Raw genomic sequence first — 15,591 nt, forward strand, 5'->3', positions numbered from 1 at the left:
TCCATCTTCATCCATTCATATAGGCCGCGCCCATCTGCACTGAGCCACATCTTCCTACATGTGAGCCACACAAAAGTTATTCCTTAATTTTTTTTAATTCTTTACCGTTATACTGCTGCTGCACACTTGAGTGGGCGTGGCTCATTCTTCAAAAAGTGCTGCATCTCACAAATAAATGAGTCTGCTGTAACATCCATCCAACCGATGCTGTCGTTTACTCTGGAATGGGACACGGTAGGATCAAAAGAAACTTGTGGGGACTACTTGTTCTTGGTAGAGGTATGCGCTTCCTTAGCCATCATGTTACATACAGACTGAACCCCTGAGATCATTGGTAAAAATGAAACCTCTTCAGATTTGAATAAACTGAATAAGTTCACTCCAATATTTCTACCTCACCTGCTGAACTCTGTCCAAAGGGTGCATACGCAACATGAGCCACTAGAGGGCAGCCAACACTCAGTTATAAAGTGAGCAGCTCAGGTGCCTAACAGCTCACCAGGCTGCTTGATGCCTGCAGCTCCACATTCAGACGGAATTATACTGTGAAATAGGATTACGTGTCAGGAAATGCAATGATTGAGCCCAATTGTTTGGAGTTTGGCAGCAAACCGGAATAAAAAGGAAATATACAAACACGCATTTCTATTTGTCATGCTGATACCAGTTGTCTGTGAAACAACATTAAGATAAGTCGATCCCGGGTAGTGATGGGGTATCTTAGCATTCACACTGCTTATTTCAAGTGAGTAAAAAATAGCAGAGCTGCTTGTCTGGCTGCTCCCCAGAGAGTATACAGACTGAGTTATTGCCCTATAATTATGTGCGGGAATGAAAGTGTGTGTGTGTATGAATGAACGTGCTCCGTTTTAAAGAGTGTTTTATTATAGCTGCTGTTTCCCCAGATCGTGGGTTGGGGAGAGGATCTCCCTTTATAGGCGGCTGTTTGGTCTCCCAGAGAGCTCGCTGATTCTCCGGGCAACTAAAAGAGGCTGGCTTGAATTATACAGAGACACGTTTAGAGTCTAAAATAATCTAGTAAAAAGAGAGCGAGTCGATGAGCTCATTCCCATCTTCCATCAGCATCTCCTGCATGGTAATGAGGAGGGATTGTGTCTTGAGTTTCCTTCCCTCAAAGACTCTAACGTCAGTCATATTGGATTGGCATCGCCTCTCCGCAGGCCTCTGACCCCTGACCCTGCACCGCTGAGGTCAGGTCCCTCAGCACTTGGCATGTCGAGCCAATTAACCCTTGAACTCAGATCAATTCACCCGTTCACACCAGCACATCCAGAGAAACGCTACAAGCATCATTAGAAGGCGCGGAGTGAAACACCACTCGGATCAAAAGGTTTCAAAAGGTTTGATCTAAGACAAATAACAAAGATAAGCAAAGCGCCCGAGCAGCGGAATCAGGCGTGAGGGACAGACGGAGAGACGGACAGACAAACTGAAGCTCATCTGCGCGTCTAGTTAAGAAGAAATGGAGCCGTCAGGAGCCAGGGGACGAGCGAAGCCATATCTTGTAATTCAGTCCATTAACCTGCTCTTAATGAACTGTGCGTTATTGGGAGAGTCTTTATTAATCGCACTGCACTGAGGTGACGGTCACCGGCTCATCTGTGCTCGCTGGGTACGTCGATACTCTGCAGCGGGGGCGCCGGTTCACTGGGCAGCCTTTAGGGAGGACAGGCCAGAGACAAACACTCTGATTACAGCATGCATGATGTGACAGCGATCAATCTGCCCGACAAAGTGGGTTTGCTGAAAAGGGGGATGAGACATAAAAAGGCGATGTGTTCGATTCTGTTGTTGATGTTGTTGTTGTTGCTGTTTCCATTCATGGTTTCCAGAGCAACACATGAGCTCATTTTGTTGAGCCGGTGTATGTAATTTTCGCTCGCTCGCTCACAGTGATGATTTCCCTCTAATCACGAGCTCGGTGAGGAAGAATGCCCCGAGAGTCACCAATGACTTAACTAGACAGACTGCCGCGAGTTAAACAACGCTGTGTGAGGAAACATTGCATAAAAACTGGAAAAGAGGAAGATGAGAGAGGAGAAGAGAGAGAGAGGGAGAGGGAGAGAGAGAGAGAGAGAAGGGGAGGGGGGGAGGCACTGGTGCAAGTGGAGCAGATGTTTATTGTTATGTAGCTACTGGTTATTTATTTTAATTGCTCTGATTTGATTGCACAACCAATTGGGTGGATGGGGTTAGAGAGCCAGAGAGAGAGAGAGGGAGAAAGAGAGAGAAGAAGAGAGAGGGAGGGGGGGTTAGAGATGGAAAGGTGAAGAGAGATGCAGCACAGGGGTTGATAGAAGAGGAGAGAAAGAGAGGGTAGGGGAGCAGAGAGAGAGAGAGAGAGAGAGAGAGAGAGAGAGAGAGAGAGAGAGAGAGAGAGAGAGAGAGAGAGAGAGAGAGAGAGAGAGAGAGAGGACACTGTTATAACGCGTGTGTGTGCCGTTGCCAGTTCCAGCGTCGCTCAGTGTGCAGGAGGAGGCTGCTTCTTCATCCCTCCTGGAGCTCCGCGGGCTCCTGCTCCGCCCGCTGCCCACTCAGCTCGCCCCTGTCTCACTCTCAAGCTGGGATTGCCTCCTTCCTTTATTTCTGTTGATTGATTTATTGATTGACTGATATTCTGTATGGATGATAACGGCGCACATTGATGGATTTCTCACACCCTAACTAACTGGACTCAGAGCCGGACTTAGTGGAGCAGCAGCAGCAGCAGCAGCGGGAGGTCCCCAGGTTCCCTCATGCAGGGACGGAGCGCCAGCCGGGACGGATCCGGAGCCGGAGGGAGCGCGTCTTCCTGAGGAGGCAAACCCCCCGCTTTTATCTGTTTGGGTTTGTTTTTTCCCCCGTTCCGTTTGATCTCTTTTTTTTTTCCCTCTCCGGTACCGGGGCGGGGGGCGGGGGGGCGCTGAGGGTCTTTGCGCACCGGAATGATGCGTCCCAACCGCGGCTTCATCCTGCTCCTCCTCAACGGAACCGCTTGTTTGGTAAGAACTAAGTGGGACTGGGGGGGGGGGGGAGTCAGGGTACATCCGGGTCATCATGACCTCATGCTGGACCCGTAAGACGCGTAAAAAGTGTGTTTGGCACCAAAAAGCAACTTCTTAACTTTCTCCCGTAAATGTGGAGGGAGAGCGAGACTCTGTGTGTGTGTGTGTGTGTGTGTGTGTGTGTGTGTGTGTGTGTGGGTGTGTGTGTGTGCGTGCGCGCGCGCGCGTGTGAGTAAAACGCACCTTGGGTCTTTGCGTGGCTGTCAAATGCTTTTCTCGGGGTCGATGGTTCTATTCCCATGCTTCCTTGCAATGATCAATAAGAGTCAGTCACAGCATCAGAGCCTTGCTGGTCGCTCCTCCGATCACCAATCTAAGACAAATTACAAAACACACAGGTATTATTATTATTATTATTATTATTATTATTCATCTTTATAAAAGAGGCGAAATCTGGATCTTTAGTCTTAACCGCTGTGACCTATATTTGCCCCTTAAACACACCAAACACACAGCAAACAAAAAAGGATTCAAATGCTTAAATACTGAAAATCATTTTGAAATTCACTCCATTTACTTTTTAGTCGCCTTTTTTACAGCCAAAACTCAAAATGTAGATCAGCTGATTGAAGTGGGTTTGTGCTCCACTGGCCTCCATCTGGGCTCCAGAATATCAACTGCAGTTCTGTGTAACATATTTTATATATATATTTGCTCCAAAAGTACCACAGAAGGTCAGACAGGAGGAGGAATACTTTGTTTCATGCAAAGGAATCATGTTTTATACACGCGCTTCACTCTATTTTTTACTGGATTTTCAGGCATAGTCAAGTACAGAAATAAAACATTGAGGTCAGAGTCGACACACACTGCTCACTATGCTCTCTAATTGGATTGAATATATAAAGCATCTGTGTTTAACTTCAAATAAAATCCCTGAAACACCGACTCAAACGCTGATTTGTAGCCGACATGAACCGTTTCCTGCAAATGCCTCTAAAATGATGTCATCTTAAAACACCAAGGCCTCATCAAACCCCCTGTGAAGTTAATATGAAACTCTGCCGTTAATAAGACATCACCTCTTGACCCTCATGAGGGGAAACCTTAAAAACATCCTGGTCCTCTCAAAACCAGAGCAGCTGATTGATCCTGAGGCCCAGCAAACCAGAGCAGCTCCAGAGACACACACACACAAAAACGCAAACGGAAATATTCAGCAGAGACGTGGAGGCAGTTTGATGCTGCGCTCTGTGCTGAGGTGACCTTGGTGCGTTTTCCTAAAGAGACGCTACTCAGCTGCTGGAAATAAAATAACAGCTCTTCACAGTGAGTTGATGTGTGTTGATATGTACGGCAGGAAGGGGGGAAAACTACTGAGAGTGCAGATTGATGGACTCGGAGTTGGACACTGAGGGAGATGAGACCACATGCTGACTTCAAAATGGGGGATGAGCCTGTTTAGTGGCTGTGTAACTGCATATTTGGAGTAATAGGCTTTACCGCTTATACACACTTCTGTTGTCTCTTGGTTTCTGGGAGCGTTTGTACGAGCTGCGGGGCTTTATGGCCGATTGTAATGAAAGAAGGTCTGCAGCCAATGATAATGAAATTAATTGACCCCCTCCCCCCTGCCCCACCGCCCGTCAAACACACACACACACACACACACACACACACGCACACACTAACACACACACGCACACACACACACACACCCCGCCTGTCCAGACCATGTATCCATGAAAAAACGTACATGACATCCCTCAGCAGGAGATCTGGGGTAATTCATTATTCCAGTGACATTGATAAATTATGGAGTAATTAATAAATTAAGTAACTTTTTATTACACAACAGAGCAGTGATTAATATTCTTATAAGCTGAGCATGAATTAAAAATTTCATTTGGAAGATTTTTATTATAATAGCTTTGCAATTCTCAGACGGAGTCGAGGTCTCGGGGGACGTTCTGCAAATGGATACTAATATAGACGACTGTTAACACAAGGTGCCACTGCAGTTGTTGTTTATGTGATGAATGATGTGTTTCAAATGTTAATTATTCGCCGGGTTTGTATAGCACGTTATGAATAATATAATACATTTCTGTTGCGTAATTGACTGCGAGAGAAATTGAGTTTATTTTTGGCCCGGCTTGAAGTTATTAGTCATCTGTGACACACAGACAGACGACTGAATTTGCTCTCAGTGAACTAAATGAATTGAAATGATGAGAATAATGTTCCTATATCGTGAGAGTAGTCTGTTTAAAGTGTTTAAAGTTAGTTCCCATCTCTCTAAGTACGCCATCTATCACCTCGTACACGACACTAATGGGCTGCAGGGTGAGTGAGTGATAGACAGAAAATCAGGGTTCAATCTTCAAAGAGAAAAGAGAAATACAATAGAAGTTAAGATGCAGACGCACACAACACGAGTGCACGGATCTTCATTTTCTGAGTCGCACGCTCACGTCGCTTCATTTTGCACCAAAATGTCCAAGAAAATAGATTTGATCCAGCTGTAATTACTGTACTGGTGCAGTAGCTGAATGAAATGGTGCAAAGTAGAAGATTGAGCATTTCAATCCCCAGATCAGTCAGTTAAAATGGAGGAGGGGAAGGGCTTTTCCCTCCTTCAGAAGCCTCAATAACCACCAGAAGAAGAATGAAGTGCCCTCGATCGGGGCATTGAACTCTGCCGCTCCAGTGCCCGACTCGCTCTGTGCCCCGCGGTCATTAAACACACCACTTCACCTTCCTGCAAATAAGAATTTACTCTTAATCAGCAAATCTGTTCAGGTTTAATTAAAGTGATTTCATTTAATTGGGAGGAAAAAAAAAAAGGTGTGTACCCCAGTTCACAGGGAAATAAAAGTTTGCACACACAGATTCATGAAGACGTCTCTTTCATTGTAACACTGTGTGTCGTATTGCACAGGGATTCTTCACACTTCGACCTTGCGTTTCCTCTTTCCTCTGGTGGAGGTGACGCCCTGCGCCTCAGGTCGCCTCCCTGTGACCGGTGACAGACGTGCTGCTTTAGATTCCCTCTCCCTCACCTCTCCAGCTCTGCAGATTTAATCTCTGCAAAGATATCGGTTGTGTTCTCTGTAACTTAAAAACGCATCAATTAACTCTGAAAAATGTAAGATCAAGCACCAATATGTTCTCCAGCGCCAAACTTCTACCTTTGCAGTCGTTTGAGTTTAACTAAATTCAGCTTAAAGACAAATCTTTTTTTTTCCCGAGAAACACACACACACACACACACACACACACACACACTCGCCCTGTGCAAACCTGCACAGAGGCTGTCTGATGTTAATTCTAACCACATCGACTCCTCTCCCCATTTCAGCCTGTCACAAAGTCTTTGTTTCATGTTTCTTAGATTCCTGTCCTCCTCACAGGGTTGCTGACCTTGTCCACATAGATAGATCCCTGGCTAAGCAGAAATACCACCTTAATCCTGGGAAAACAAATACTAATACAAACACCTTGCTGCCAGATGCAGCACATATTGCATTCAGACTCATGTGAGACAGCAGCATCAGGCGGAATACTAATTCCCTTTTCCGGCTTTCTCATTCTCTTTCCCATCATTCCTGCAATCTGCATGTCAGAGCTCATAAGCTCCTTCACCTCGCATCCCTTTGAGTCTCTCAGACAGACACCAGAGACCACAAACCCATTCATAATTGTGAAATTTCTCTCCTGAGGGAGGGTTTGCCTGCATACCCAAAGTGGTGCCAGGCTCTACAGTTAGAGGAGTGTATTGTGCTGATGACATCTGTCCTGTACTTCCCCCTCATGTGTGCATAAAGGAGCACATCAGGGGGCGATTAGCAAACCATGGCATCGTCATCAGAAGCATAATAGTACACACTCCCCTGTCAGTGATCTATTTAGGGGGAAACAAGCAATTTTAGCAGTTTAACATCCCTCTGGTTAAATCAGTCAAAGCATCAAACAAGAGACTTCAAAAATGAAGGCGCTCAGCCATCACAGTGACAGTGTGTACAGCAGGAGTGCGAGCAGGCAGAGAGCAGAGCTGCTGGTGTTATAATGGACAGGCTCTGCAGCTTCCTGCCTGGGGTGCAAACCAGCTTGAGTTATGCACAGCCACAGCTTGAATGACCCCAGCGGTGCGCCTTTCCCCCGACCACCCGCCGAGGAACCCAGCAGACCCCCCCCCCCACACACACACACCCCTCCACCCCCACTCAGGCTCCCCGTAGCCCCACTAGCACAGAAAAGACAAATAGATGGAGCGAGCGACTTAGCGAGACAGACAGATAGAGGAAGAAGAAGACCATGGAAGACCATGCTCCCTGACATATTGTCAGCTTCTCATAGTGAAGCGCCGAGCTGACAGAATATGTTGTCTTCACAAACCGGTGCAATTCACTGTGGCAGCGCTCTGAAAGAGACCGCAGACGAGACGCGGCAGACCCTGGAAGGAAATCTCCAGGTTTGTCTGCAGGTTTGGATTGGACTGCCAAGAGTGGATTACAGAATGCAGTTTAAAGATGAATGTCTCATAGCCTGGGGTGGAATGAGTGGGCGTAACTCACAGAGGAAACAGGCAAAAACACACTCAAGATCCACACTGAGGAATAACAAAAGAGGGAAAATCCATAATAGACATTTTAATTTCAGGAGGAGGTTATTCTGTAACTGACAATAATAAAAGTAGTTTTACTGCATTGTAAAAATGCTAAATGACCACACGGCTATGGAACGTGTCAATATAGAGAATGTAACTCAGCGTCTGGAAGCATTTACAGGATATTAGATGGGGCGATGGGGGACCGGGGGACGTGGGTTTATTTGAAGGGGGATCACCAGGCTGTCCTTGCGTTTTAGCGCTGAAAGAAACCAAAGCCTTCCTCATGCAGCAGACTGAGGCACATGCTGACCTCATCGGGGTGTGACGGCTGGAGCGGCTGGGTCCCTCGCTGCAAAGAGACAGAGGAGAGCAAGAAGCCCATTTATATTCTCAATTGTCTCACAGCGTGTAAACAGCCTGTGCCCGCGCCGAGTCCAGCAGCACTGTGACGCTACAGTGATTTTCAGGGTCAGAGTTGTCCGGACGAGGCCCACTGAGGGTCTTTAGAGGAGATTCCAATTAAAGCAGGTCCAAAGCCACAGCAAGGAGGGGATCTGACTGAGCTTTAGAATATTTGGAGCACAGTGCACGGAAAGTAGGACCGTATTTCACGGCGTAAAGAAAATCTAGAATTGAATTTGGAGGTGAAAGCACTGCAGCGGAATACAGGGCAGCAATGAGGTCAGTGTGGGATTATTGGATATTTTTGTGCATTGACCCTGATCTGAACCACAGTTTGCCTCTGGATATGGCCAGAATTTATCCAAATCCAGTTGCGATGGACTGTGAGTTGGGGATGTGTATCAAATCTCTGGAGTCTCCCACGTAAGCATTTGTGATCAGATTTCGCTTCCCTGCTCACATTTGGTTTCATCTGTGAGAGGCTGCTGCTAAAGAGAACAAATATGCATTTGGCCGTATATGTGGAGGAACAGCTTGCAGTATTTGTTACTTCCCCCTGGGCAAAGAATCCAAAACCTTCCCCAAGTTTTTGGCATCTATAAATGCGTTTGGGAAGTTTGTCGTGCGATGTGCCTGCACGCCCGATGCTACTTAGAGGACAAAATGGCCTTCATCCCAATGTGGTGGAACGCCCGGGGCCAGATCCAGGGCTCTTCCAATCCAATCCAGTTCTGAATCCAGCGGGTTTTATGTCCTGCATTGGGCTCAGTTGCTTTCATCTGGTACTCCAAGTTGCTGTCGGATACCAGGTGAAAGCAATTACAACAGGACGGGAAAGCTATTGATAGAGAAGAGAGCAAGAAGGACGGCATTTTGTTTTCCTTGTTGTCAGAATACAGGTGTGGAGAGACATCTGGTCAAATGTGGCCTCATTGCATTATGGGAGATGAAATCACACCAGTCGTATTCACACACAGTCGTCCACTTGTGATTTTGAGACGCGTTAACTGGAAAATATGAACCAGGCCGATTCACATATCTATACACACTGGGAAGCTGCACAGTAAAAGGTTGTAAGATGAAGCAAGCATTATTCTGTTCTGGGGATTCAAACCGGCAACTCTTTAACGTTTGATGTCTGTATGCACTCGGAAGGACGTGCTCGAAATTCAGATTGGAGCCTTGAGACTGACAGCAGGCTTTGAGAAGAGAGTGTTCAAGTAAAGGTTTGCATCCCCAGACCCGGAGTGAAACGATGGCACAGTCCTCCAGGCTTTTATCAGACAGGTGTGAATACCCGAGCAGCGCTTTAATCAGCTCCATCCCATCAGACCCGCTTTGCTCCCTGCTCCCCCGGGAGCGTCTCTCTCCCGTGTGTTCCCTGCTCCTCTCCACTCTCCTCCTACTCCACTCGCGCTGCCACCTTGTCGATATCTTATAATGTAAAAATTTGATAGCCAATTCAGAGCCCAGTTTCTCCTCCAGAATACAAAACGAAACCCTGGTCTGCTGGGAACACAACTGCACCTGTCCAAAACGAACAAAACTGGGGAGGAGTGGGGGGGGGGTTAGAGATGGCAGATAGAAAAAATATGTTGGGCAAAGAAGAAGAAAGGGTTCAGTGTCATGGGTTTGTTCTGTCACTGCAGATCTGAGCTCCAGTGACCCCCGAGAAGCCAGAGTAAATTATTCATTAAGAGTCAAATGGCTTGTTTCTTGTTAAATTTCTCTCTCTCCCTCTCTCCCTCTCTCCCTCTCCCTCCCCCTCCCCCTGTCGTCTCTTTAGATCTACACTAGCCAGAAGAATAATTAGCTATAAGGGCAGCGCCATTATCAGACTTTAATCATGTAACAGAGAAGTCTCCTGCAGTGAGCATATTAGATCTGGAGATGGAAGCGAGGACAGAGAACAAAAAAAGAAAAAAGCACAACGGCATTGACGAACACTTAAGAACATCTGAGCTGCCTGGGCCTTTAATTAAAAATTTATGTCATATTAGCGATGAAGATTTCAACTGAACAGCCAGAGGAGAATGGACTGCTTATTGAACGCGTCAGCTCCCGCACCAGCTGGGAGGCTCGACAGGCAGATTCTCCCTCTCTCCCATTCACATGAAGCTGAGAAGTTAAATCTGGATGTGTTAACTCAAATACAAGTCTAATGCCGGAGCAATACCTCCTCTTGACACGCCGGCCTGTGACTGCTGCCTTGCTTTGGTGAGAGTTATAGCACAGATTCCAGTTAAGTTGCTCCCTGATCTCTGTGTTGTATTATGGCAATAGTGTGCGAGTGCCGGCGGGGGAAAGGGGTTAAAGCGGTGTACCTGTCACCATAACAGGCTGATTATTGCCTGTGGAGCTGGCAGGCTTGTGCGGATCTTTCCCTTCCACACGCACCCTGCTGAGAGAGAGGCCCAGGGCTTGTGCTCACCCGGGCTGAATGACTCACAATTACCACAGCGAGCAGAGCCTGCAGCCTCCTCCTAGCCTCTCCAGCCATTTCACTGACTCACTTAGCACACATGACAAATGACAAAAATCACACTGAACCTCCGCCCCCTCACTGAGGCCCCACTGCCCATCACACACACTTTGCCTTCAGTACTTATAACTCCGATACATCTTGCCAAGATTCATCAAAACAAACTTATTCCGACACCAACTTGTTTTCTTGCAGAATAGCCTCCCAAAGTGAAATTTCATGGAGTCAAAACATGCAGACGCTTTGCACACACTTCCTCTGTGTATGAGCCAAAGAAATGTAACCTCTTAACATCACATTTTCTGGATCAAATCTTCAAAACTGCAATGCGATACAGTTATGACACGAAGCACAGGAGAAACATTATCTGCGGTGCATCAACTGATGACTTGTCGGCTGCAGTTTAAATATGAATGCGGGTGAATGAGATGCACACCCAAGCCAGACTGTGTTAGTGCTGGACTGATAACAAAATGTTGTCTTACGCATGCTTAAAATGGGAAAATATGTGAAATCATGCTCAAAAATGCTTTAGTCTTTTGGCGCCACACTACAACAGTGAACTCTGAGGTTGTTTCACACACTATTTGAACTTGCTTACATTGCACAAGTCAAACTTGGAACTGCACTGATAGTTAAATCTTACACCTCATATACTCTCCTAGTTAAATGCAGAGTGGCTTGTAAGCAGTTTTTCTGAGCTGAGTCAAAAAGTATGGCAGGATGTGCTGCTTGCTGAGTTTTTTTTTTAACTCATTAAAGCAGCAGCATGCATGTGGAATCGCTTCTCTTTTCTCTGATCTTTCTACCTGCTGCACCTCAGTCCACAACTCCTCCCACCTGAAACCATGAGACATGATTGACAATGGTGTTGGTGACGCCCCTGATGGTCAATGGTGGTATTGTGGGGGCTCAGAGGTTCTTCCCAAATCAGACTCCATCAACAGGGGGTGCTATGGAGATATGTTCCCCCCCAGGTCGCCCACTGTATGGATTCCTATCAGGATGTGAGGAGAATTTTCAGCAAAATTCTCTGAAAAGGTGTTTAAGAGTAAAAGTTACATCCTGTGGCTCTGATGAATGACGCATGAACGATCTCAGGCGCGGTGCTGCGGCAATCATTCTTGCTCAAGCTGTAGTGTTTCTTCTTATTTTCGTATTAAAAGCCATATTCGCCTCACTGTAACGTTTGTCTGTGGCAGTCATGCTGCACCCTGAATCTGACACCTCCAGCAGTGCCAGACACTTAAATCTTCGGCCAAACAATAGCACAGTGCTCACTTCATCTCTCCTCCTGCAGCCTGGCCTTTCAGGCTCCCTAATGAAGACAGTGCAGCAGAGAGAGATGCCTTGCTCAATATGTACGCGACAACAAAGCGCACTGCAACATGCTGATGCTTCAATACGAGCTTTGGCGACATCTGAGAGCAACTCCAGATAAGGGGCAGTGCAGGCAAAATTACAGGGATCTAAAAAGCGAGGGGCAGTTTCACAGAAATCAAGAGTGACACAGTTCCAAGAACCCTAAAAGGCCTTTTTGACGGACACTGCAAGGCCTCTTAAGTGCCATCGAGGGAGGCAGAGAGAGTGAGCAGAAGTGCTATCCTCAATGCCCAGCAGCCACCCGCTCATTGAGAGAAATCAAACACAAACTAGTCCTTCAATAGGAACAGGGTGGCTGTCGCATTTGTCATCAAAGTCATGCAAGCCTCTGCCCAACTCCCCCCTTTGGAAAAACAAAAAAAAACCCTTTGAGGCGATCCCGTTTTTGTTCATTATGAATGATTTGTGATTCTCAAAGACACGATCACAACCGCCTGACTCAAGAGGACGGCGGGCTGTTATTGGCCCCCGTGGTGGAGCTGGAGTGTTTGAGCGTGACTGTAGCGTAGCAGAAAGACAGGTAACCAGAGGAGAGGGCGTCTGGCCTCCCACGCCCCCATGGGAGGGAGTCCAGATGAAGGGAAGGGGGAGTCCTCTCAGTCGAGTCCAACAGCAGACCACAAGCACATCAGCGGGAATCCTCGCAAGACAGCTGAAATGCGATCTGCGTTGTTATGAAAGGAAATACGTGTTTTAGAGTGACAGAAAATCAATAGCGCTGACTGACTGTGCCGCAAGTGAGCAAATCAGAGCGAGCTTGGAAAACCTGCATAAAATGGAATAAAAATGAGTAAAACTTAATAATCCCGACTAAGCCTGCATAAGGAAGCTCCAGCAGTCAAGACAGTAGATGGATCAGAGCACAGACAGGGATACATGCATTATGCATCACTGTAAAATCTCTCACTGCTCAGCGTGCACAAACACACTCACACACACACACACACATTTACTCTGTTCCTCCCTTGGATTTGCCTCAATGTTCACGTTTACCACATTCAACATGTACAGACAGAAGACAGAACACAGACGTGGATGTGCAACTTCTCTCCTTTAGCGGATCAAAGGGACATAATGATATTAGACGCGACCTGTTAATAGATCACTGCTGATGAATAATTACCAATTACTTTGCTCGCACATTCACACTCTTCACAAAGCTGCTGCTGAGCAAAGCAGTATTATCTTATCTCGCTCACTTCCACTTCCCCTCCCCTCAGCTGATGTTAACAGCGTGTGTGTGTGTGTGTGTGTGTGTGCCTATACAGATTTTTTTTTCTTTAATTAAAACACTAGAAGTCTGGACATTATACTTTATTCTTCTGCATCCCCAGTCCTCACACACTCACACAGCTCCCCTTCCTCAAACACTTTGATCCTCCAACCAAATCTTTCCAGGGCGTAATAGTTTCCCTGCGCTCACACTGCAGTGCTTAGAAAGCAGAACGCTCACCTTAACACAGAATACACAGCTTAGGCTGCTTACAGAACAGATTTGTGTAAGTCTGTATCTGCCTGACTTGGCTTTAGTGGAACCTGCTGGGACACAATCAGTATGTTTACATGACCATTAATGCTTAGATTGTACTGTGGTTAAAGCAGTAAATGAAAGATCATGTAAGCACCATAATGCCATTGAACTGGACATAAATCAAAGTACAGTATGTCTACTAGGTGATGCGCCTATAAAGTGATCAACAATGGCATTAAGACAACAATAGTAATCATAATTAAACCCAAGTATGTAGTAAGTAAGTAAGTATCCTTGGATGAAGTTTTGGCAACGTAGAAACAAATTTATGACCTGCTCGTTCTGCTGCCAAAACGTAATAAGGTGTAAATGCACAAATCAACCTGCGACCTGTATTGGCAGTGAAAGCGTTTCTTAATGACCCGCCGTTGCTTTTACACAATTATAGCCTTTGAAGAAAATTGTCAGTGCTCAGAAATATCGATCTGCTAGAAAACACGGGAACCACCGAATTCTGTTTTGGTGTGGATTTTCTGTTCAATCTGTGGTTTGATCCCTGTGGCCTCTCCAGTGGCTGGGAGGAGGCGTAGGAGCCCATTACCACTGAGCTTAGGGAATCACACCGGCTCTGTGAAAACTAGACAGAAAAGAGTATTTTCTCTCTCAGCCAAGGTAAACAAAAGCACGTAATAATAGCAATACCTGCAAAAATTCCCAGTATTTATTTATTTTTATAACATTGATAGAATGTCATGGTTACTACCACTAGAGGTATGAACGCTAAATTAAGTATCGATTAAAGCTATAATTTGTTTTCTGTCCACGTTTCTTTCTCCCTCGCTGATAACTGCCTACTTTCTCTCTCTATTTCCTCACTACTCCCCCGTCTCCCTTCCTTCCTTCTTCTCCTAACCATCTCCCCCTCCTAGGTGGCGCTGGGGCGAGAAGACGACTCTTCTAGCCCCAAGAGCTCTTCAGACGACTCGGCCAAGACAGTGGGCCTCCTGAGCGGGCAGGCTCCCCTCTCGCCGCTGAGCCGCTGGATGCTGCAGAGCAAGAGCAGAGTGGCCAACGCCACATCACTGGAGCTGCCGTACCGCACACCCGTCCCTTTCTCCAAGCAGGAGTTTTCCAAGCAGGAGTTCTGGGAGATGTTGGGTAGCGACCTGCTCAAGCCCGACGCCTCCAGCTCCAGAGTCAAACGCCGGCCCATCGTCAAGACCGGCAAGTTCAAAAAGATGTTCGGCTGGGGAGACTTCTACTCCAACATCAAGACGGTGCGGCTCAACCTGCTGATCACCGGCAAGATAGTGGACCACGGTAACGGCACGTTCAGCGTCTACTTCCGCCACAATTCCACAGGCCAGGGCAACATCTCCGTCAGCCTGGTGCCACCGGTCAAGGCGGTGGAGTTTGACCTGGAGCGCCAGAGTGTGGTCTACCCCAAGGACTCCAAGATCTTCAACTGCCGCGTGGACTATGAGAAGGTCGATCGCAGCAAGCGCACCTCGCTGTGCAACTATGACCCGTCCAAGACCTGCTTCCAGGAGCAGATTCAGAGCCACGTGTCTTGGATTTGCTCAAAGCCTTTCAAGGTCATCTGTATCTACATTTCCTTCTACAGTACGGACTACCGTCTGGTTCAGAAAGTTTGCCCGGACTACAACTACCATAACGAGATGCCCTACCTACCCTCGGGCTAAGATGACGTGTAGGGAGGGTGGAGAGGTGGGAGGGGAGGAGGAGAGGAGGTGAGGAGGAGTGAGTGGGACACCTGAGGAGAGAAGCGGGGCTGCGAGTCGTCCCTGATGCTGTTGTGGCAGCGAGACAACTTTAGAAACCCTCTGTAGCCTGATTATTGTACCATGTAAAAACATATATGCAAAACAAATACTCCAGTATGCAGATGATGTGGCGCTGCAGCTCTCATTCACTGAACTGGTCGTGGAGAATCACATCCCGCCAACACACACATTCTTACCTCAATCTCACTTTCTGGAATGCCAACATCTGGCCAGCTGTCTCTCTCTTTCATTCACTCATTTGCAAATGTTGTCTGACAGTCCCTTTAATCCCTTTAATTGCACCTCCTTTGCGAAGTCACAAAGTGTCACTTTCCTATAGACGCAATGCATTAACATGCGGCGGTACGATTCCCTGGAGACTAACGACAGTCACACAGTGTTTACGATCGCAGGCGGTAATTGCAAAAACGAAAGAGAGAACACGTAGCGTT

General features: G+C 46.9%; 1 protein-coding gene across 1 annotated transcript; it reads left to right on the forward strand.

Moving 5' to 3' along the window:
• The first annotated feature begins 2,945 nt into the window (after window positions 1–2,945).
• On the forward strand, window positions 2,946–15,058 carry LOC142992665 (neurexophilin-1). Its single transcript, XM_076143169.1, has 2 exons — window positions 2,946–3,002; window positions 14,285–15,058. The coding sequence occupies exons 1-2, from the start codon at window positions 2,946–2,948 to the stop codon at window positions 15,056–15,058; spliced, it is 831 nt and encodes a 276-aa protein (XP_075999284.1).
• The last annotated feature ends 533 nt before the right edge of the window (window positions 15,059–15,591 follow it).

Source organism: Genypterus blacodes, unplaced genomic scaffold (assembly GCF_046128005.1).
Source record: "Genypterus blacodes isolate CSIRO-AG114 ecotype Tasmania unplaced genomic scaffold, CSIRO-AGI_Gbla_v1 ptg000022l_1, whole genome shotgun sequence".
Lineage (NCBI taxonomy): Eukaryota > Metazoa > Chordata > Actinopteri > Ophidiiformes > Ophidiidae > Genypterus > Genypterus blacodes.